This window comes from Vicia villosa, linkage group LG1 (assembly GCF_029867415.1).
Source record: "Vicia villosa cultivar HV-30 ecotype Madison, WI linkage group LG1, Vvil1.0, whole genome shotgun sequence".
NCBI classification, from domain to species: domain Eukaryota; kingdom Viridiplantae; phylum Streptophyta; class Magnoliopsida; order Fabales; family Fabaceae; genus Vicia; species Vicia villosa.
Window position 1 is genome coordinate 107264612 of NC_081180.1, and position 22168 is coordinate 107286779.

The 22168-nt window shown below is 34.7% G+C and overlaps 2 protein-coding genes and 1 long non-coding RNA gene across 8 annotated transcripts; 2 read left to right on the forward strand and 1 right to left on the reverse strand.

Moving 5' to 3' along the window:
* The first annotated feature begins 1109 nt into the window (after nucleotides 1-1109).
* On the forward strand, nucleotides 1110-2144 carry LOC131650978 (uncharacterized). Its single transcript, XM_058920676.1, has 3 exons — nucleotides 1110-1510; nucleotides 1614-1673; nucleotides 1766-2144. Exons 1-3 carry the CDS (start codon nucleotides 1110-1112, stop codon nucleotides 2142-2144), a joined length of 840 nt encoding a protein of 279 aa, XP_058776659.1.
* A 711-nt stretch (nucleotides 2145-2855) lies between these two features.
* On the forward strand, nucleotides 2856-3434 carry LOC131650985 (uncharacterized mitochondrial protein AtMg01250-like). The gene has a single exon (XM_058920680.1). It carries the CDS (start codon nucleotides 2856-2858, stop codon nucleotides 3432-3434), a length of 579 nt encoding a protein of 192 aa, XP_058776663.1.
* Nucleotides 3435-16006: 12572 nt separating this feature from the next.
* On the reverse strand, nucleotides 16007-21410 carry LOC131643792 (uncharacterized). 6 transcript variants are annotated; one of them, XR_009296293.1, is made up of 8 exons: nucleotides 21180-21410; nucleotides 20850-20952; nucleotides 20154-20261; nucleotides 18727-18816; nucleotides 18261-18608; nucleotides 17606-18089; nucleotides 16642-16742; nucleotides 16007-16552 (listed from the first exon to the last, which is right to left on the reverse strand). It is a non-coding gene; the product is annotated as an uncharacterized LOC131643792 (long non-coding RNA). The 6 variants fall into 6 exon arrangements; XR_009296294.1 differs by adding an exon at nucleotides 17239-17305 and having other exon boundaries at nucleotides 17606-18608; XR_009296297.1 differs by having other exon boundaries at nucleotides 17606-17779; nucleotides 21180-21409.
* Nucleotides 21411-22168: the final 758 nt, after the last annotated feature.

Genomic DNA, 22168 nt, shown 5'->3' on the forward strand with positions numbered 1-22168 from the left:
CTGTATCTGAATCTACGGATTCGGTAAATTCTGGTGAATTATGGTCTAAAGAATTTGAAGGAATAGTGGAAGAATCGGTGGATAGTATAGAAGCATACTCGAGTGAGTACGAAGTTGCTGGTGCGATACACGAAAATATTCAGGCGGACAGTAAAGGGGATTTTTCTAGGGCCAGTAGGTATGTTGTTTCTTCAGCAGGCTCGGTTGCAATTTATGGTTCAGCGGTAGAGGAAAATTGGGACTGTGAAAGAATTGTCGAGGCTATTGCTAATGATTTAGATGGGGAAGTTTCTTGCTCCATAGTCCCTGATTCTGCAGGCTGTAACTTGGTGGGATATTTTGACGAAACGGTGAGGTCGATTGGCAAATAGCTTAATTCTAAGAAGGAAGATTCTTTGGGGTCTAAAAGTAAGGAAGTAGACATGAAAATTTATGTAGCTACAGGCGGTTAGGGAGTTAGAAATCAAGATGCTGAGATTAAAGGTGTTGAGGATATTCTGTTTAAAGGGGTTTGTAGAGGTAAAAAGGTGTAAGAAGAGCTTCTAACTTGGTTACAAGAAAAAATGTGCTTTGTCCTAAAAATGTAAAGTTTAGAAACCTAATGGAGTTAGGGAGTGGGGGTTTTGTGAAAAGAAAAAAATGTTTTACAAACAGGGGGAAGAAGAAAGCTAGTGGTGTGTTTTCTAAGAAGTCGAGGGGAGGTACTCTTTCTGAAACGTTGGAGGTATCATCTATGGTGTCGGGGTTAAATCAACATAGGAGGGAGAAAGTTTGTTATGAAAATCTCTCGGAGAATGATTTAATTGAATCAAACAATGCGAAATAGTGGGATTTTGTGAACAAAAGTGTGGGAGTCAAAAAAAGTGGTCGGCTTTTGAAGAATTGGCTATGAGTAATTTGAAGGACCTGATTATCAAGAAGTTGGGGGTGTCGGAGAACGAAGAGCATGGGAGTGAATTTTTAAGGAAGGAGCTTTCTTTATCATCGAAATGATTATAGGATCTTATAATATTAGAGGGGGGAATGCCCTTAAAAGAAGAAGGATTAGTTCTTTTATTAAGAAGGTAGACGCGGATATCGTTTTGATTCAAGAAACGAAAATAATTAAAATGGAGGATGTTATTGCTTGTAGTTTATGGAGTAACACGAATGTAGGGTTCTCTTTTTCTAATTCGATTGGGAGGTCGAGAGGAATTATAAATCTTTGGAGGAAAGATAGGGTGGAAGTTCTTCATAGTTTTAAAGGAGAGGGGCTCTTAGGGATAAAGGTGGGATGGAAGGAGAATGTTTATTATGTTGTGAACATATATTCATCGTGCTTTCTAAATAAGAAGAAGGAATTATGTGACAATTTGCTAATGTTGAAAAAAACTTATTCGGATGGGGAATGGATTATTGGTGGTGATTTTAACGCGACTAAAAGTTCTATTGAAAGGAAAGGGAGGTCGGATAGGGAGATGGAGACGGGGTCGGAGCTTTTTGCTAAGTTCATTGATAATAGTGGTTTGGTGTATGTGTCGTGAAAATGAAAAAAATTTTACTTGGTATAGCGGAGATGGAAGGTCTATGAGTAGGATCGATCGTTTCATTTTGTCGAATGTTATTGTTAATAGATGGGGAGTAGTTGGTCAACTAGTTGGGGAAAGAGACATTTCAGATCATTGTCCAATGTGGTTAGTGGTGGATAAATTAAATTGGGGTCCTAAACCATTTAAATTCAACAATGAATGCTTACTTTTAATTCATTCTTACCTTTCGTTGAAAGGGAATGGAAGAAATTGGTGGTGGAAGGTAGAGGGGACTATGTTCTTAAAGAAAAGCTTAACCGGATTAAAGAGAGATTAAAAGGGTGGAATAAGACGGTTTTCGGAAGAATTGATTTGGAAGTGGAGGATAGTGTGAGAGACATCAACGGTGGGGATTCAAGGTTGGAAGATTCGACGGAGGAAATGCTTGGTGAGTCTCTCAATGGTAGGAAAGAAGCAAATAAGAGGTTTTGGTTGAACTTGAGGATAAAGGAGAATATGCTTGTTCAAAAATCAAGACTTAAATGGCTTAATGAAGGAGATTCAAATAGTAGCTTTTTTCATAAAGTGTTGAAAGAGAGAAGAAGACATAATCACTTAGGTCTTATTGCTACATAAGGGGGATGGTGGAGAAGGTAGAGGAAGTGAGGGAGGAAGTTAGGAAGCATTTTTCTAATAAATTTTTAAAAGAGGACTCGGATAGAATCCTCTTAGATGGAATTCCCTTTAAAAGTATAAGTTCCAATGATGTTGTTTTCTTGAAAGGCCTTTTCAAGTGGAGGAAATTAAAGAGGCTATAGACGGGTGTGGAAACTCTAAGAGTCCAGGTCCGGATGGTTTCTTATTTTTGTTTATAAAGAAGTGTTGGAGTTTCATCAAGGAGGATTTCTTAAATTTTCTTAATTATTTTCATTCCGGTGGCTTTATCTTTAAGGCGATAACTTCTTATTTTTTGTAGTTGGCTCCTAAGTATCCTAGTCCTCTCTCTTTGGATGACTATAGGCCTATTTTTTTGGTGGGTTGTATGTACAATGTAATCTCAAAGATTTTGGCGGGTAGATTAAAAAGGTTCTTCACTTAATTGTTGCTTCGTGTCAAAGTGCTTTTGTTCCGGATAGACATCTGCTTGATGGAGTGTTGGTGGCTAATAAGGTGGTGGATTTTGCGAAGAAAGAAGGGAAATGATGTCTTTTATTCAAGGTGGACTTTGAGAAGGCGTACGATAAAGTTTTTTGGAACTATCTTAGATATATGTTAAAGAGGATGGGGTTCGGGGATAAGTGGCGGAAGTGGATGGAAAGGTTGGTTTTTAATAGTAATATGTCCGTGATGGTTAATGGGTGCCCGACGAAGGAGTTTTATGTTGAGAAAGGATTAAATCAAGGTGACCCTTTATCCCCCTTCCTTTGTGTTTTAATTGCCGAAGGTTTAGCGGGTCTTATTCGGAAGTCGGTTGATAATGGAACTTTTAGAGGTGTGAGAATTAATGAGAGTAATGTAGTGGATATCTTTCAATTTGCGGATGATACACTAATAGTGGGGGAAGGTAGTTGGAACCAAGTTTGGGCTATTAAAGTGGGTTTGAAGGCGTTTGAGATGGTATCGGGTCTTGGAATCAATTACCATAAAAGTAAGTTGATTGGTTTAAATGTGACTAGTAACTTTATTGAAGCCGCCGCTTTTGTTCTCTCTTGCCAAGTGGATGATTGTTTGTTTCTTTTCCTTGGGATTAACATTGGTTGTAATCCTAGGAAATATTCTTCTTGGATCCCTCTTTTATCTAAGATGAAGAAGCGTCTTGCGGGTTGGAAGAATCATTTTCTTAGTTTGGGAGGAAGAATAACTCTCTTGAAATTTATCCTTGGATCGCTTGCTATTTTCACTATGTCTTTTATAAGATGCCTATAAGGGTGGTTAAGGAGATTACTATAATTCAAAGTAATTTTCTTTGGGGAGTGTTGGTGGAGATTAACAAAAGGAGAATTCATTGGGTTAGTTGGAAGAATGTTTGTCTACCGATAGAGAATGGTGGCCTCGCCATAAAAAACATTTCGGATTTCAATTTGGCTCTTCTTAACAAATGGAGGTGGAGAATTCTAAAGGGAGAGGACTCGCTTTGGTATAACTTGTTGAAGGCCCGTTATGGTGATGTCTCCATGAAAAGCTTTTGTGGAGGTATGTCTTTTTCACCCTCTTCTCAAACTCCCTTTTCTCTTCCTTCTTCTTTTACTTCTTCTTTTACTTCTTCTTCCTCTTCTTCTATTTGGTGGAGAGATTTGCTTGCTATAGGCAATAGTGGGGGGGGGGGATCCTATGAGCACACATTGTTTTTTTAAGGTGGGTAACGGGTTCACCACTCCTTTTTGGGAGGCGAAGTGGAGGAACGATAAGAGTTTGAAAGATGAATATCCGGATTTATATTTTTCCTCTTTATTGAAAAAAGTGTCGGTGGCGGGAATGGGAGGATGGAAAAACGGTATTTGGAAGTGGAGAAATTGTGGCATTTTGGAATCTCAACTTACAAATCTTTCTTTAAGGTCGAATTTTGAATCTTTCCGAAATTCTATTTGTGGGTTCGGTCCAAGTTTATTAATGTAACACCCTGGATTTCCGCTTACCCCGTAGGGCTTCCGGCCTACCAAGCATGTCATCAGCTTAATCAATAATCCCCCTAGGTCAGCTTACAGGCTACCCAAGAAATATTGTTTTTGCCTCCCGCAGGAATCGAACCACGTACCTAGGGGTTAAGTACGTATTCATAGCAATTCCTGCTACCAATTGAGCTAGTAGCTCAATTGGTAGCAGGAATTGCTATGAATACGTACTTAACCCCTAGGTACGTGGTTCGATTCCTGCGGGAGGCAAAAACAATATTTCCTGGGTAGCCGGTAAGCGGACCTAGGGGATTATTGATTAAGCTAGTGACATGCTTGGTAGGCCGGAAACCCTACGGGGTAAGCGGAAATCCAGGGTGTTACATTAAAAAGGCGCCTTTTTAATGTAACAGCCCGAGCCTTCGACGTTCCCGGCACTGTCACCTTACGAACTTCTCTACCCCCCTCACTAGTAGAGTTTTTGCCTTTCGTAGGAATCGAACCTTGTACCTTGGGGTTCAAGTACATGTTCATTCCATTCCCACTACCAATTGACAGTGCCGGGAACGCCGAAGGCTCGGGCTGTTACATAAAAAGGATAGCTCAATTGGTAGTGGGAATGGATTGAGCATGTACTTGAACCCCATGGTATATGGTTCGATTCCCACGGAAGGCAAAAACTTTACTAGAGATGGGGGTAAAGGAGATCGTGAGGTGGCAGTGCCGGGAACGCCGAAGGCTCGGGCTGTTACAATTAGGAAAGGATGTTATTAGTTGGAATTTTTCGGTGGATAGCGTTTATTCTATGGCTTCTTACTATAGGCATTATGCCGGTAAGCACATTCCGTTCGGGCCTTTTAAGAAGATCAATGTTGCTTTGTCTTTAATTTGGAAGTTGGAAGTCCCTTTCAAAATCAAAGCTTTTAGGTGGAGACTTTTTGTGAATAGACTTCCATTAAAGGATTTACTTTTGGTTAGAGGTATAGCTTTGTCTGCGGATAATATATAGTGTGTTTTTTGTGGTAGTGATCCGGAAAATCGGGATCACTCTTTTATGATGTGCAACGCGGTGGAGGCGGTGTGGAGGGAGATTTCTCCATGGATCGGTACGCCTCAGGGGGTTTTGGAAGAAGAGTGTATATCGTGTTTCATGGATTGGTACTCTTTTTGTAAAAAAAAAAAAAAGAAGAAGTGAAAGTTGGTACATTAGGAGTGGTGTGGTTAGCGATTGTGTGGAGTATTTGGTTAAGTAGGAATGGGATTTGCTTTCGCAATGAAGTGTGGAATCTGAATAATACGGTTTGGAACATTAAATCTTTGATTTGGAAATGGTCTTTTATAGAAGAAATTATTCATTCCATTTGTAACTTTTACGAATTTAACAAAGATCCTTTGTTATTTTTTTTTCGTAATTTTAATTGGTCTATAATTTCTTTTGTTGGTGGCTTAAACCCGTTTATGTGTAATTGGATTTTGAGAACATTAATTCTCAGTTAATGAAATCTTGCTTAAAAAAAACATAAATATTAATAATATTTAAACTAAAAATCTAAGTATAAACACTAATAGTAATAAATAATTGTTTTTAGATGATAAGATTACTCTTTCCAAGAGTTGTCAAATATTTTAAACTATATATGAACTTTTCTCAAATATATCTCAAAAATAGTTCTTAATTTAAAAATTTAATAGATTGACTTAAAAACATACTGCTTAAATTATAGTCAGTCATCAACTCTGACCTAGTTTCAAGTTTTACGCTAAAGAATCTTCACGTTCATCCAAGGCTATACATTAATATTTTTCATCTAGAAATTGTAAATGTCCGTGACATCCATGATCTTTAAAAAAAGATCCGGAGATTGACTCCCTGAATGGTATGCTACGAAATCCTTTGTATTGATTCTAAGTATTAGCAGAAGGTATTAATAGAATGAGGAATTGGAAAGTATTGTATCGTTATTGTATTCTTGTTGTTACAATAATATAATACAGTGATATATATACAATTCAACTCTAGTTAATTTGAGTACGTAAATCTCCTATAATAAAGCTATAATAAAGTTGTAATAAAACTGAAATCTCCTATAATTACCTAATCATCAAAGAGTATCTCTATAATTTCTCTTAGCACCCTCCCTCAAACTCTAGTTGGTATGGTGGATGCCAAATGGAGTTTGCTTGATAAATCTTTGAAGCGCGTCGGATGATGTGTTTTGGTGAAGATATCAGTCGGTTGATCCACAGAAGGAATAGAAATCAACCGTATGGTGCCATTATAAATTTGATGGCGTATAAGGTGACAATCAATTTCAATGTGTTTTGTGCGTTCATGAAAAACATCATTATGGGAAATTTGGATAGCACTTCTATTATCACAATGAAGCATAGTAGCAGAAGATTGTGTAACGCCCATATCATTTAACAACCATCGTAACCAAAGTAACTCAGAAGTAGCATCAACAAGAGCGCGATATTCGGATTATGTGCTTGATCGGGAAACAATTGTTTGCTTTTTGCTACGCCAGGAAAGAAGATAGCTTCCTAAGAAGAAACAATACCTTGTTGTTTGCTTTTTACAGTCTGTGATGCATGATCGTCTACTCGAGAAAGCAAGTTAGAGGCATACTTGGCTTGGGAAAGATAATATCCTTCGAGTCTTGGGAAACTTCAAGTCCTAAAAATAACTAAGGGAACCAAGGTCTTTCATTTCAAAATGTTGACTAAGATATTATTGCAATGCTGAGATTCCAGTCTTGTCATCTCTGGTTATGATCATATCATCTACATGAATAAGCAGGATTAAAATACCACTATCATTTCTTCGAGTGAATAATGCATAATCATGTAGACTAGAGATAAAACCAAATTATGTTAGAGTAGAACTGAAATTTGCAAACCAGGCTCTGGGAGCTTGTTTCAACCCATATAAGGCTTTCAAAAGCTTACAGACTTTATGAGGAGAATGATAGCCTAGAGGAGGGTGCATATATACTTCCTCAATCAAATCACCGTGAAGAAAGGCATTTTTGACATCCATCTGAAAAAGCTTCCATTTACGAACTGCAGCAATGGCCAAGAGGCTACGAACAAATGTTATTCGAGCTACCGGAGCAAATGTCTCTTTATAGTTTATCCTATACTCTTGAGTGTATCTTTTGGCTACTAGGCGAGCTTTATAACGTTCTACAGTTCCATCAGAGCCATTTTTAGTTTTATAGATCCATTTGCATCCGATAGGAATCTTATTTGGAGGAAGATCAACTAATTCCCAAGTATGTGTCTTTTCTAAAGCTTGAGTTTCTTCTATCACAGCTTGCTTCCAAATGGGGTTAGTACTTGCCTCTTGATAAGAACAAGGCTCATGAAGAGTTTTAATAGCAGAGTAACAATGGTAATCATTAAGATGAGTAGGTGGATTACTTACTCGGGTGGAATGACAAGGTGCAGGTACAATATCAATACCCGAAACAGATTCAGTAGGAGCAGGTGAAGGTTGACGAGTATTGAGCTCAACCTTGGGAATAAGTTCAGTAGGAGCAGGTGAGGGCGGACGAGTATTAAGTTCATTAGAATTATTTTTATTAGAGCTTGGAAACAACTCAACTAAGGGATAAGTGAAATAAAATGAGTCAGTGCTAAGAGAATGATGAAATGTAGAAGAATAGGAGAACATAGTGTTTTCCCAAAAGGTAACATGATGTGAGATGCGTAATCTGTTGGAAATCGGGTCCCAACAACGATATCCTTTGTGTTTTGTGCCATAACCAAGAAAGCAACACAAGCGAGCACGCGGTTGTAATTTTGTGTGCTGATGATGCTGCAAGAGAACAAAACAAGCACATCCAAAAGGTTTAAGAATGGAATATTCAGGAGACTTACCAAACAATTTTTCAAAAGGAGATAAGTTTTGAAGATTTATGGTGGGAAGTCGATTAATTGTATAGACAACATTAAGAGTTGCTTCCCCCCAAGACATCTATGGACATGAGGCTGAGAGGAGAAGAGCACGAATAGAGTCAGTGATGTGACAATGTTTTCGTTCAGCCCGACCATTTTGTTGGGAGGTGTGAGGACATGTACATTGAACCATAGTGCCTTGCTGACTGAGAAACAGAAGCAGGGAAGATTCACGATATTCCATCGCATTGTATGTGCGAAGAATTTAATATCACAAGAAACCTGTGTTTCAACCATACGCGAAAACAAAATGTAAATTGTAGGTAATTCAGATCAAATTTTCAAAAAAATATATCCATGTAAAACGAGAAAAATCATCAATAAACAATACAAAATAACGAAAACCATTTATTGAAGGAACTGGAGAAAGCCCCCGAATATCTGAATGAATCAAATCAAAAGGACTATCTGAAATAGAAAAATTACGATTAAAGGAAAATGCAGGCTGTTTTGCAAGTTTACAATGTAAACCATCAAAAGACTCAAACTTTATGGATCCTAATAACCCACGGATATTAGAGGTTGAATTTTGCTTGCGAAGGCGTGACCTAGTCGAAGATGCCATTGATGAATTCGAGAATTCACAATACTAGCAGAGATATGATCTTTAGGAAGGTGAAGAGATTGTAGCTCAAATAACCAACCCACCCTACGACCCGTCCGAATGATCTGCTTCGTCTGTGGATCCTGTACATGAACACTAGAGGGAGAAAAAAACATTTAGTCCTTGTTCACACAATTGACCAATAGAAATCAGATTAAGTTTTAAGTTAGGAATGTAATATGTGTCGGTAAGGGTGAGATTTAAAGGGGATACATGACCGGTATGAGTGATGTTCATTGTATTGCCACTGGCTGTGTGGATTGGTGGCAGAGATGAAACAAATGTCGCAGAAGGCAATGATTTAATATCAGTGGTCATATGATTACTACATGCAGAATAAAAAAACCAACGAGAATTATCGTGAGTAGCAGACATGGAAGTATAGGTATTGGAAGACATAACCTGTTTGATTAAAGCTTCAATATCACTCATAAGAATAACAGTCGAACCCTCAGTGGCAGCAGCAGAGATGGAGGAAGATCTAGACTTTGGAACATTCTTGGACTTGGTGAAGCCGTGATTTTGTTTTGGAGGTCGTGTGGGACAATGTTCAAGAATATGACCAATACCATGGTAGTACCTGCACTCTATAGTAGGACAGTTAGCAAATATATGACTGGTGCGATTGCAATTCTTACATGGATGATGATTAGATTTATGGTGTGAGAATCGAGTAGTTACAAGAGCAGCATCCATTTTAGGAGTTTTGTCTAAATTCAGACGCTTTTCTTCAAAAATGATTTCTTGAATAGCAGTGTCCATCGATGGAAGTGGATTTTGATGCAACAGTGAGGCTCGTACGGCTTCATATTCGGGCTGAAGAGCCATAAGGACTTAAATGAGATGAAAATGGTCTTCACTAATTTTGGCCAGAGATATTTGATGCCAAATTGGTTGGACTTGAGCAAGAAAATCATTAACTGATTAATCAGGTTCTTGCTTGGTATTGTAAGGTGTGGTCCATAACTGATAATAGTGTGCAAGTCCAGTGGTTTGGTAGCGGTTTTTCAAGAAATCCCAAATTTCTTTTGCAGATTCATAGTTATTAAACTGAATGGGCAAAATACCCTTTTTGGTCCCATATATTATCCTCGGGGTTCATTTTGGTCCCATAATTTTAAAAAGTTTCATATTGGTCCCTTAACTCTTCAAAAGGTGTCATTTTAGTCCTTTTTGTCATATTAACGACCGATTTAGCGACCAATTTTTCATTTTTTTCGTCGCTAATATGACAAAAAGGACCAAAATGACACCTTTTGAAAAGTTATGAGACCAATATGGAACTTTTTGAAGTTAAGGGACCAAAATGAACATCGAGATTAACATACGGGACCAAAAAGGGTATTTTGTCAACTGAATGTGAATAGATGGTACATACGTGTTGCACAACCACATGATGATCTGGTGATTTTTACTATCCCAATCCTCAAGGAGTTCAACAAATTTTGTAGCAGATTCATCTTTTTCTTGAGTTGGCTTGACAACATCTCCGGTGACTATGCGCCAAAGCTTGCGTCCGAGCAGAAAGCTTTTCATTCCTTGAACCCAAAGATTGTAGTTTGGTCCGGTCAAGGTGGTTGCAATGGGTTTAACAATCTCAAATTTCTCCATGATGCAGAGATGAACATAACAAATCTGCACAGAAGAAAAAAAACAGGCATAACAAAGACAGATAGACAAGCAGATGTTGCAGAAACAGAAAAAAATGAGGATCGATGACCTATGCTCTGTATACCATATTAACATAAGGTATTAACATAATGGAGAATTAGAAAATACTGTATCGTTATTGTATTTTCTTGTTGTTACAATAATACAATATGGTGATATATATACAACTTAGCTCTAGTTAATTTCAGTATGTAAATCTCCTATAATAAAGCTATAATAAAGCTGTAATAAAATTGAAATATCCTATAATTACTCTATCATCAAAGAGTATCCCTATAATTTCTCTTAACACTAAGAATCCAATACTGAGCCATTATTTTCTAAACCAAGAACCTTTATCGTTATCAAAGTTGCATTCCTTGTTTGAATCTAAAAACTTTAACTACTTGTGATTTTTGAATGGTTGCAGTTGCAAAATATCAATTTTCAATTATGTTTAAGCTTCCTTTGTAACATAGTACTCTTGCTCATAAATTTTATTCATAACTTTTTAAAAAAGTTTCTTGATGAGATGATTCATTTTGTGAGGAACACTAAAATATGGTTTTTCTTTCAATATAAAATAGCAAAATAATTAGTATATCAAATTAAAAATAAATAATAATAGTTTTTATTGAAAATAAAAAATGACAATGTTAATGTGACAATTTTTTTAAAGTTAAATATGTTTAAAGTCCCTTTAAACTTAGATATTTTCATGTATAGTGATTTCAAAAAAATTCGTTAAAGATTGGTCTTCCTAATTTTTGTCGTGTATACTCATGGTCCTCCTATAACTTAGCGACGGTTTTTGCAATTTACCAATAAAATTAGCGAAAGTACTTAGCAACAATTTACTACTTAGCAGTTGAATTAACGACGATTTTAGCGACAATTTTAATAGGAGAACCCAAATATGGACGAGAAAATTATGAGAACCATTCATTAATGAAATTTTTTAAAGGGGCAGAAAGTAAAAATAACTTGTTTTAAGTGAATCCGATGAAGATCCGACTTTGAAACACTCTGACCTTCGAGCTTTTTCACATGAGCTTGACCCTCTGGTTAGACGAAGACATTCTTGACGGTGAATAGATAAGGAGAATTGATAGCATTGATACGGTGTCCAAGCAAAATGGAGAAACTCGTTCCTGGAAACCTGTTAAAATCGATAATGACGTCCTTATGATGATGCTTGGACCAGATGATATTATCTTTATGGTTGTAATCTCATAGTTATGATGATGTGTTTAGTCATTTTATTTGTTTATTGTGTTGTTGTTGTATGCGTGGTTGTCTTTATTTTGTTGTACCCGAATATTGTCTTGAATATGAAATGAAAGTTGAATTTAAATTGAAATTTATTTGTTACAACAAATAAATTACATATCAAGACTGACATATAAAAATTATATTGCAGACAACTTATCATTTTGTTTTCTATATCCATTTCGGTTTGAATAAATGTGTTTTTAGGACGACCACTTTTCTTCCTTCGTACTTGCTCATTGTGCCAGATAATGTCCCCTTAATAAGCAGGCCAATAATCCTCCTTTGCTACCATCGAGAAGGTATTGATGTACACATTTAATACGTTTTCGACTTGGAAAACGGGGGATAGATGTCTTCTAGGGTCTAGGAAAGTATGTGAACATGCCACTACGACATGAAAGCAAAGCATACGAAAGGCTTGAAACTTTATGCAATTGCACCAAACTCTACCTAGTTCGACCAGATAGTATCCCCTTGTTCTTCCTTCATTATGATCAGTTGCCTTCTCTACACTGAACCAACCTTTAATACGATCAAACACTGTAACACCATGTGTGTCAGCTTTGGCACTTTCCTCCTGAATAAATTTCATAGAGCTTTCACTAAACAATTTCTCTGATTGTAATATTGACATCCATTTTGAACCTATGATATCGAACAGTGACCCTAACCTAAAATATGTTGCTCTCACCAATGTGGTTATCAGTAGGTTTCTTATGCCTTTGAAGACAAAGTTCATTGATTCCATTAGATTTGTTTTCATGTGGCCCCATCGTTGACCTTTGTCAAATGCCCGGGTCCACTTCTCCCCTGGAATATTATCTATCCACCTTAACGCATCCTAAGAGATTTCGTTGCCATGTGCACGAATATGTCCTACACGACGAACATATTGAACCGTATTTACGACATGTCAATTGTGGTCCTTTACTCACTTTACTCAATATAATCAATTACCATGTTGGTTATAAATTTATTCTCGCATTGGTGGAAAGGTGGAGACCCGAAACACACATATTTCATCTTCCATGCAGCAAATGTATCGTCGCCCTAGAGAACGTGGACATGTTATTGGTTCTACCTATCAATGGTAAGGTTGTTAATGATTGAGTCAACAAAGACAACACCATATGCGAGAAACTTTTGGGTGCCCCTTTATTTGAAGAAGGGTTAAGTGCCAAGGTATTAATCTCAAGTCCCTTAAACAACATTATTCAAGAATTATATTAACAGAAAATTCTACCGAGCAAGAAAAAATAATGAAAGCCCTGTGTTATATTGTGATATTATTTGGTCACTTTTTACTACATTATTCAATTTACTTATTTTATACTATAAACGATATTTAATTTATTTTCACTATTTTCGGTAGAGGTGGTCAGTTCCAGAGATGAACTACAACAAACTCCTAGAAACACAATAGTAGTCTATCGAAATCTTTTGGATCATATTGGACCTGATTTGGTATTACATAGAGACACCTTATTAATTTAGTTTAATATTACCATGAGAATAGCTTAATTTTCCTATACATTTTGTCTGGAGGTCGTATATGGGTCTCAACCATGAGATTAATCCTGAGGATGCTGAAGTTTGGACTACAAAAACAATAATAATCGGGTTCACTACCATGGAGATGCACTAGAGTGACCATGTGAAGCTGTAGTTCGACATGCAACAAGGTATCTTAGATCCCCTATGTGTTTGGGAGAATGGCACCAATTAAGAGTAGATGACCAATGGAGATTTAATTATTTGAGAGACTTCTCTAGATATGCATGTCATCAATGGAGACACCGACGTGAACTGGTCATAAATGAACCAATCTTGCAGCATGATGTTAGACCAACTCGCCGTTATATAAATTGGTATACATCGATTTCATCAAATTTGTTTATATCTCCGCATACCTATTTGATCGACCCACGCTAAAGAGCTTCATCATACACCCAACAACAACCACAACAATACCAAACCCAACAACATTATCAACCCACCCAAACCCAACAACCTTAAACCACCATATCCACCTCAACCCGCCAAAATTTCATGCCACACTCACAAACACATAGAGACACCTCATTAATTTAGTTTAATATTACCATGAGAATAGTTTATTTTTCCTCTACATTTTTTCTGGAGGTCGTATCTAGGTCTCAACCATGAGATTAATCCCGAGGATGCTGAAGTTTGGACTACAAAAACAACAATCATCGAGTTCACTATTATGGAGATCCACCAGAGTGACTGTGTGAAGTTGTAGTTTGGCATGCAGCAAGGTATCCCAGATTCCCCGACGTGCTTGGAAGAATGGCATCAATAAGAGTAGATGACCAATGGAGATTTGATTATTTGAGAGACATCTCTAGAGATACATGTCGTCAATGGAGGCACCGACGTGAACTGCTCATAAATGACCCAATCTTGCAGCATGATGTTAGACCAACTCGCCATTATATGAATTGGTATACATCGATTTCAACATATTTGTTTCTGTCTCCGCAGACATATTTGATCGACCCACGCCAAAGAGCTTAATCATACGCCTAAGAACCAACCCCGCAATAATAAAAATCCCAACAACATCGTCAACCCACCCAAACCCAACAACCTTACACCACCACATCCACCAAAATCCGCCAACAATTCATGCCACACACACAAACACAAAACTAAGAGCATGACTCGGACCGCCACCAACAATATGCTGCCACCACATCTTACCACAACACCGATGACACATATGATACCTTATCATCCTACTATAGCATTCAACCAATGTACAGCCTAAAATCACACCACAGAAGCACCCAACCATCACATGTCTTTCAATCACCACAAGAACCATTATTTCATTTCCAAAACGATTCATCAACCCAATTCTACCAACCAGCCCACCATACGTAACCCAACCAACAAGACCCAACTTCAACAACATGGATACCGATCTCTTTTGGAAGTACCAAACACTAGGGAGAAATGGTCGAGGAGTTGTATGATCTGACTGTTGTCCCGAGACCATCGCTTCAAGCACATTTGTCTGTCTCATACGAATCAGAGCAGACCCCAAACACCTAAGGAAAATCAGAATCAGAGACCTGGAAGGCAAATACAGGGGTATTATTGTTTTACTGGTGGGCATTTGGGTGGAGGGGGTTGGTAAAATATATCCAATCGTTGTGTAATTTCTTTTTTCTAGTAATATGATAATATATTTTTATTTATATTTATTTATTTATTTATTTATTTTTGTTAAAATAAATTAAAAAATAAAGAAAACCAAAACAACTAAGAAGCCACACTAGATGGCGCCTCCCCTTTACAGTCATAGTACATGCGTCACACTACATGACATAATAAAGGTGTATGTGCTATGCAGTATGACACCTCTCCTTTATTTGGAATGCATGCACCACACATAGTGGCCTCTTTGTGAAAAAAAAAAATTAGTTTGAAAAGTGGTTGATTTAATATATTTTCTGAAATAGTGGTTATTTGGAATTTTTTTTGAAAAATGTAGTTATTTGTAAAAAAAAATTATATATTTGTTCAATGATAATATTATTTAAATCCTTGAATTTAAGTTCATATTAAATATATGTGATTCATATCTATTTCTAGTATGCACAGAGTTCTCTCAAGAACTGTTATCAAATATGTTTAAGAAAAATGCTATATTAACACCAAATTTTTACACTATTTTACTAACGAATATGACGAAACATGACATTCATAATTTTGGTTAATGTCTGTAAAAATTTGGTTAATATAATATATAGTTTAATTAATTTGTTTTGATATTAAAAATCGAATAAATAAAATTGGTTAATCGAGTATAATTAACTGATTAATATATGTCATAACACAACAAGAAAATCTTAAATTAGCTAGGGCAAATACACTAGCTAATTCGTAGCTAATCTCTATCAAACAAAAATAGTTGGAGATTTGTTGGGGATTAACTACAATATATGCCCTAGCATGGATTGAGTGGCTAATTATCTTGGCAAAATATTTCTAGCAAAATTCAAGCTGATATTAAATTATTCCTAGCTAAACCACAACAAAGCAGTAGCAAAATTTCGAAGTTGAATTTATACTTCCCAACTAAACAGCTACAATATGACTACGAAAATATCATAACAAATCTCAAGCTAAATATTTAAAACAATTTTACAACTTTTTTTATTTTCTTTTTTAAATAAATCTTAATTAGACTAATTCATACTTTTTATAATTATTTAAATAAAAACTAATTATACTATTTGTAAAAATTAATTTTTAAAAGTATTAAAATTATTGATATTTATTTAAATTAATTAATTTAATTTTTAAATATAATATAATTTTTACTTTATTACTAAAATGAAAATACACTAATAATTAAATAACCCAAAAAATTAATTTTTTTAATATATTTAACAACACTTAAACAATATACATCACAATAATATTCAAAAATCAAGTTTTTAATATATTTAACAACACTAAAACATTATACATTACAATAATATTCTATTTTATTTCCAATTCAGAAATCACAACTCAGGTTCCATATTAACTCCGGTTTTCGAAATAGATTGGAAAACATTCTTTCACCTTGTATCTCCATGAGTTTTTTCAGGTACTTCACTTTGCATGGGTGCTTTTGGCATGGATTGAATCAATGAAAGGATTGGCTCCAACATCGGCGCCAAATGTGTTTGGACAAAAGAGGTCATTGCCTTATCCATAGCTTTCTTAATATCTTCCTCCATGGTTCTGGAATGACTAGTGACATCAACAAATCGGGCAGACATAGTTCTTCTAACATCTAAGCTACGATCCATAAATGTATGCCTTGTCTTTTTCTGGCCAGAAACTTCTACCCACACTTTCGGATCAATCATCGGATGAGTGGAAGAGTTTTCTCCATACTTTTCCACTATAGCCGTGTCATATGACTCCTAAAAACGAATACGAAGAATATATTAATTATGTAACCTACATTCATGTTAAACATTACACATTTAATTTTTAAATTTTAATAACTTACAACAAATAACTTCGACCTTGAAAGACATATTCTCCATCTTTTTTCTTAAGAACTCGAGCATACACGTCTCTAAACGAAACTGTATGTTTCAACTCCTCCTCCTGCAATTCACATTTAAAAAGATCCAATCATGTGTTATATTTAGACAATATCTCTCTAAAACAAACAATACTGCTTACAGTATTTATAAACCACAATTTACATTATAGAGTCCACAGCCTAAACATAAACAAAGGAATATATCAAGTATCAAAAAGTGCTTACACATTTATTTCCATTCAAACCTAAATCCAACATATTAATTTATTTAAGATTTAGCAAACAAAAAAGTAACACAAAAGAAGAACATTATATTATGGGTTCTGCCTAACTAGTCAGTATTGCCAAATTAAGGTCACTTAATAGTGAGAACATATCAAAATATGAAGATTGAATGCTAATTACAGTATGAGAAGCAACTAATAGTTTTAACCCTACCATTCTCACGTATATAACTCAGCTTGAAGGCAAGCTTATTTGACATAGGGACAGTAGTTTATCTACTTAACGAGCTGTATGAAGTACTATTGATCATAAGTGGAAATACCATTAACTAACCTAATACTGAGATCAAGGAAACACTTGAATACAATAACAAGTCATCAACTTTGAATAACTTCAGTTCCTTCTCCCTCAGTCAGCATAACAAATAAACTAAATTTAGTAGCAGATCAGAGATCCAGAGAACCACTAATGAAAATCATATCATAATACACCAATGCTTCATAAGACTGAATGGTGATTACAATCAGAAGAGTTCCAAATAATTTTCAAGGACTCCGAAAACTTAAAGACATCCAAAATATTCTAAATTGGCAGCTCATGGCAAATATGCGTTTAAAGAATTGAAATAGATATTGCTTCGAAACATTTTAAGATGATAAACAGGACAACTATAAACACATAAAATCTCATCAGAACTTACCATCCTTTTCTTATGTTCACCTAAGTTAATAGAACCTCATGTGTGCAACACTGCATCAGGTAAGGCAGCCCTGTTACAACGATTTGCATCGGATTTCTTCTTCCACTCTGGTTTCAACCAAATGTCAACCAAACCGTCCCATACCTCTGCCTTCATTCCTTTGGGACCATGACCCTTAGTGTCGACCACAAACATCGGACACAAACACATCTTTTAATGAAATATAGTTTCTAACATGACAAAGTTCAAGTATATAACAATTTTCTGCTGAAGAAAAGGCAAGAAACTTGAGGGATAACCTCTGTTAAATTTGATGAAAACTCAGTTAAATATGCTCTCAAATTCTCTATCAAGCTCTGGCTATTATATACTGTTGGAAATTAAACAGAAGAGAACTGTTTATAGAATTTCAAGATTCTTTTTCCCTTTAAAGACACATCTTAGTGACTTGACCAATGTGGTTCAAGTTTTGTGGAAGAGATACCTAAGACAGGTCCAGCAATGTAGATATATTAAATTAGATAGTGCTACTGGAAACAACTTTAGCACTAAACAAATAATATTTAGACTACACCGAAAAAGTATACATGATGAATGTATTGTCATGGTGCAACTTTATGACATTAATGATAAACAAGTCGCAGTAGAGAAATACCTCTGCAGAATTGTGCACGTGGAGGTGGTGGTGCTGGACTAGTGCAAGACTGAGAAGGTTCTGGTCGGTCATTACGCTCTCTCCCTTGATTGTATATAATTCTTCTACTAGATTGTCCCATATTGTTGGAAATTTCAAAACTCACTCCTTTACCTTCTTTTACATTATATGCATCAATTTTTTGGCGCTTGAGTAATTGTCGTTGATAATTTCTCTTCTTGATTAATTGCGTCTCTTCATCTTCAATATCATCATAGAGATCTTCAAAATCATAAGTGAATTTATGCTTATGCTTTAATGCATCAACCATCCCTAACCTTTGCCTTTTGTTCCGGTCAATATGCACACCTATATGCATAGAGTTGTATTAAAAATATAATGCAATAAATCTGATCCCATTAATATAGTAATCTTACACTAAAATTAGAATTGTATTAAAGAACCGGATTTCGTCCCATTAATATACCTCGCAAAGGTGAAGAGTGAAGTTGATTGCGACCACTCTCTTGACTCCGTCTACGTACCTCCTCTACCTCGGATTGTCATACTAAGATATCTATAATAGCAGTAATATCAATGCATATTTTCAAAAACTCAGTCACCCACAGTTGAAACTTACTACAGTATTCAAAACATCACAACGGGTAAAATATTCCTTCATATATTCACATCATAGCAATCAATAAGTAAATGCCAATACAAATTTCAAAACTCCACACAAAATTTAATTAGCAAAATAGATTATTCTCAGAACTAAAGATTTGTTAGCATCAAACATCTTAGTATTAGGCAACAGCCATAGATTACTCTCAGAACTTCTCTGTTCATTTTCACCATGCAATTAACCCTATTATTTGAAAAAGAGCAAACAATAAGGAGCTGTATATGTATAATAGCAATAAACAATAACAATTAACCCTCTTATTTGAAAAAGAAAAAAGTTACAAGCTACTATTTGAATCTAAATCATATGATTCTTCATCTTCATCTTCATCTAAGAATTCTTCATTTTCACTAGAATCATTCTCATTTATGAATTGATTAGTAAATGGAACTTTGGTTGACATATATATATCATTTATGTCCACTTCTTCCATTGGGGAATTGGTATCAAATAAGGAAAAATCTTTTGCATTTCGTATCATTTTCCCATCAAATGTTTACTAAGAGGATTAAATCCTAAAGTAAATAGATAAATATACACGAATATAAGCATCTAAGTACAAACATTTCAACTATTTTCTAAACTCATTTTACAAAGAGGAAAATTTTACTTTTGATTAGTAAATTGAAAACTAATGAAACAAATAGCAGTTATCCCTTTCTTATCTACTTTGTGGTATATGATTTTATCTTGTCGCTAACTTTCATGCAAATATATGAAAATGACACTAAAACTTTGTCAATCATTTTCTAGGCAGTAGAGTATAATATATTCACTTCTATAATAGTTTTGATACTTTTCCATCTATGCAAGTTTTACTTTTCACTTTGTATATTGAAATTGTTAGTCTTGTTGTACTCTTCACAAAAACATGTGAATTAAGTAAGTAGTTTCACTATCTTTCACACTTAATGTCTCCGAAATTAAATTCACCTAGCTTGAAAAAAAAGCGGTAATATTAATAACCACTTTTTTTAACAATCACAGTGGGTTTGGTTTTGTGACTTTATGCGCAAAAACAATGTTAATGTTATATGGTGTATAGATTTATAAATAGTAGAAGCATCCAATTTATGATATAAACTAATCCAGTCAAAGAAAGCAAAAGTATAGTGAGTAAAAGCAGAAACACCCAAATCCGAATTGTCATGATGCGAATACGAATTCTGTACAAATTAAAGAAATTAAAATAAAGAAATAAGGAAACCATGCAATGGGATCGGTCTTACCAGGCTAAGGAAAAATGCACTGATCCCTGAGAAAAGCTTACGGTTTCTGTCGACAAAGTCAGCGATTAACAACAATGGCCTTGACTTGCTCACTTGTGTCCAAGGTACCTGCATGATAATATTTGATTAAACCATAATTTTCCAATAATACCTTGTTGATAAAATATCAAACCAAATTTAACGACGCAAACACCATCCACCAAAACCTTGGCCCATTTCATAGACTTGACTACATTGATCAAACACCATAATGATATCCTATTATTATAAGTCATGTTTAATGACAGACCATTTAAATCCATTTCTTTGGGTTAAAGGTTTAGCTAAACATAATATGATTTATTAGGAGTAAATTCCTCAAGAGCCTCTAAATTTTTTAAAACTAAGGTATTCTAAGGTATTAAAAGGCAGCATTTATCGAACAGCATAAACATGTGCACATGGATGTAGTTTATACAATATGATATAAAACTAAGGTATTGTAAATCATGACAGGAACAACTATTATCCAGAAACTGAGTAGTTTATGCATCAGTTTTAGATGGCTCGCTTTGTATAGGAATTTCATGAATCAATTAAACAGGTGGCTCAATTTCTTCTCTACTTTGTGGTGTAAATACAGTATTTGCATTTTTTGGTAAACAATCAACACCAACAATAACAACAAGAACAAAGAGAAAAAACAAAGTTGCTTACCTAAAATGAAGAGATTTTGCCCCAAAGTTTCTTTAATCAAGTTAGATAACTTTCAAAATCAAGTATTGTCAAAATCAATACTTTCAAAATCAAGTTAGAAAACCTAAAACAAATAATCATGAAACAGATTAAAAGTATAACTAGCATTTCAATACAATTAAAAAACAAATAATCAGGAAACCTGATAATAGATAGAAGAGGGTAAAATAAGAGATTCATGAATTTGCAAAGAAAAACACCTCGACGAGAACGTGGAAATCAGAAACGTGGAAATCAGAAACGTGGAAATCAGAAACGTGGAAATCGAAGCGAGAGACAATGGATGCATACCTTGACGAGAACGTGTTATCGAGAGTGAGAACGAGATCCAAAGAGAGAGAGAAATCGAGATCGGAAGCGAGATCCAAATTGAGAGGGAAACGAGATCGGGAGAGAGATCGAGAGAGAGCAAAACCTAGAATCGAGAGAGAGATCGGTAGAAAACGCAGTGTGTTTTATTTTTGGGAGAAGCTGAACGCAAACTTTGATCTGCGACTTTTTTCTTTCCAAATAAAATTAAAATTTTGATATAATAACTAAAACTAAACTAATAAAATATTAAATGAAGTCATATAACAAGTTATTAGTTTGAGATTAGCTACCATTTTATTCCGTAGTAAAATTATGGTAGCAAATCTTATATTTTCTTGTAGTGTAACTTGGTTATTGATTGACCAACCATTAAAAAAAGTAAATCAGCTATAGTTTTTTTTGTTTTTTGAATGAGCTCTCATATATTGAAAAAGGAAAACAGGAAAGAGAAGAAAGTCAATATCCTAAAAAAAGCAAGGGACAAACCCCACTCCATCAATGAGATGTGTACTTATAACAAGACATACCTAATCTATTATTTACAGTTATATTTAAACCTAAAGGAATGGAAATCAGCTATAATTAATTACATATATAAAATTGGTTTATATATATATATATATATATATATATATATATATAATTATATCATAATTTATATTTTATGAGTTTTTAATGTAAAATCATCTTAATTAATAAAATAAAATTGGTTAATAAAATGTAAAAATTAGTTAAGATATTTTATAATTTAATATCTAAAAATGGCTAATGAAATAGAAAAAGTGGTTAGTAAATTATAAAAATAAATAAATGAATAATATACATTTTTATGATTAATGCAATTGTGAAATTAGTTAATGATATTATCTTATATTTGTGTTATAAAATAATTTTTTTAAAAATAATTTCTAAATAATAAATTTTTTTATTTTAAATAAAAAAACACTTTTCAACGCAGTGTTTAGTAT

Bases quoted from the DNA above. Each gene is read 5' to 3' on its own strand.
- LOC131650985 (XM_058920680.1), top strand. From the start codon at position 2,856: ATGGTTAATGGGTGCCCGACGAAGGAGTTTTATGTTGAGAAAGGATTA.
- LOC131650978 (XM_058920676.1), top strand. From the start codon at position 1,110: ATGGAGGATGTTATTGCTTGTAGTTTATGGAGTAACACGAATGTAGGG. The intron at 1,511-1,613 runs GTATGTGTCGTG...TATTGTTAATAG, and splicing joins ATTGATAATAGTGGTTTGGT to ATGGGGAGTAGTTGGTCAAC. The intron at 1,674-1,765 runs GTTAGTGGTGGA...TTTCGTTGAAAG, and splicing joins TCAGATCATTGTCCAATGTG to GGAATGGAAGAAATTGGTGG.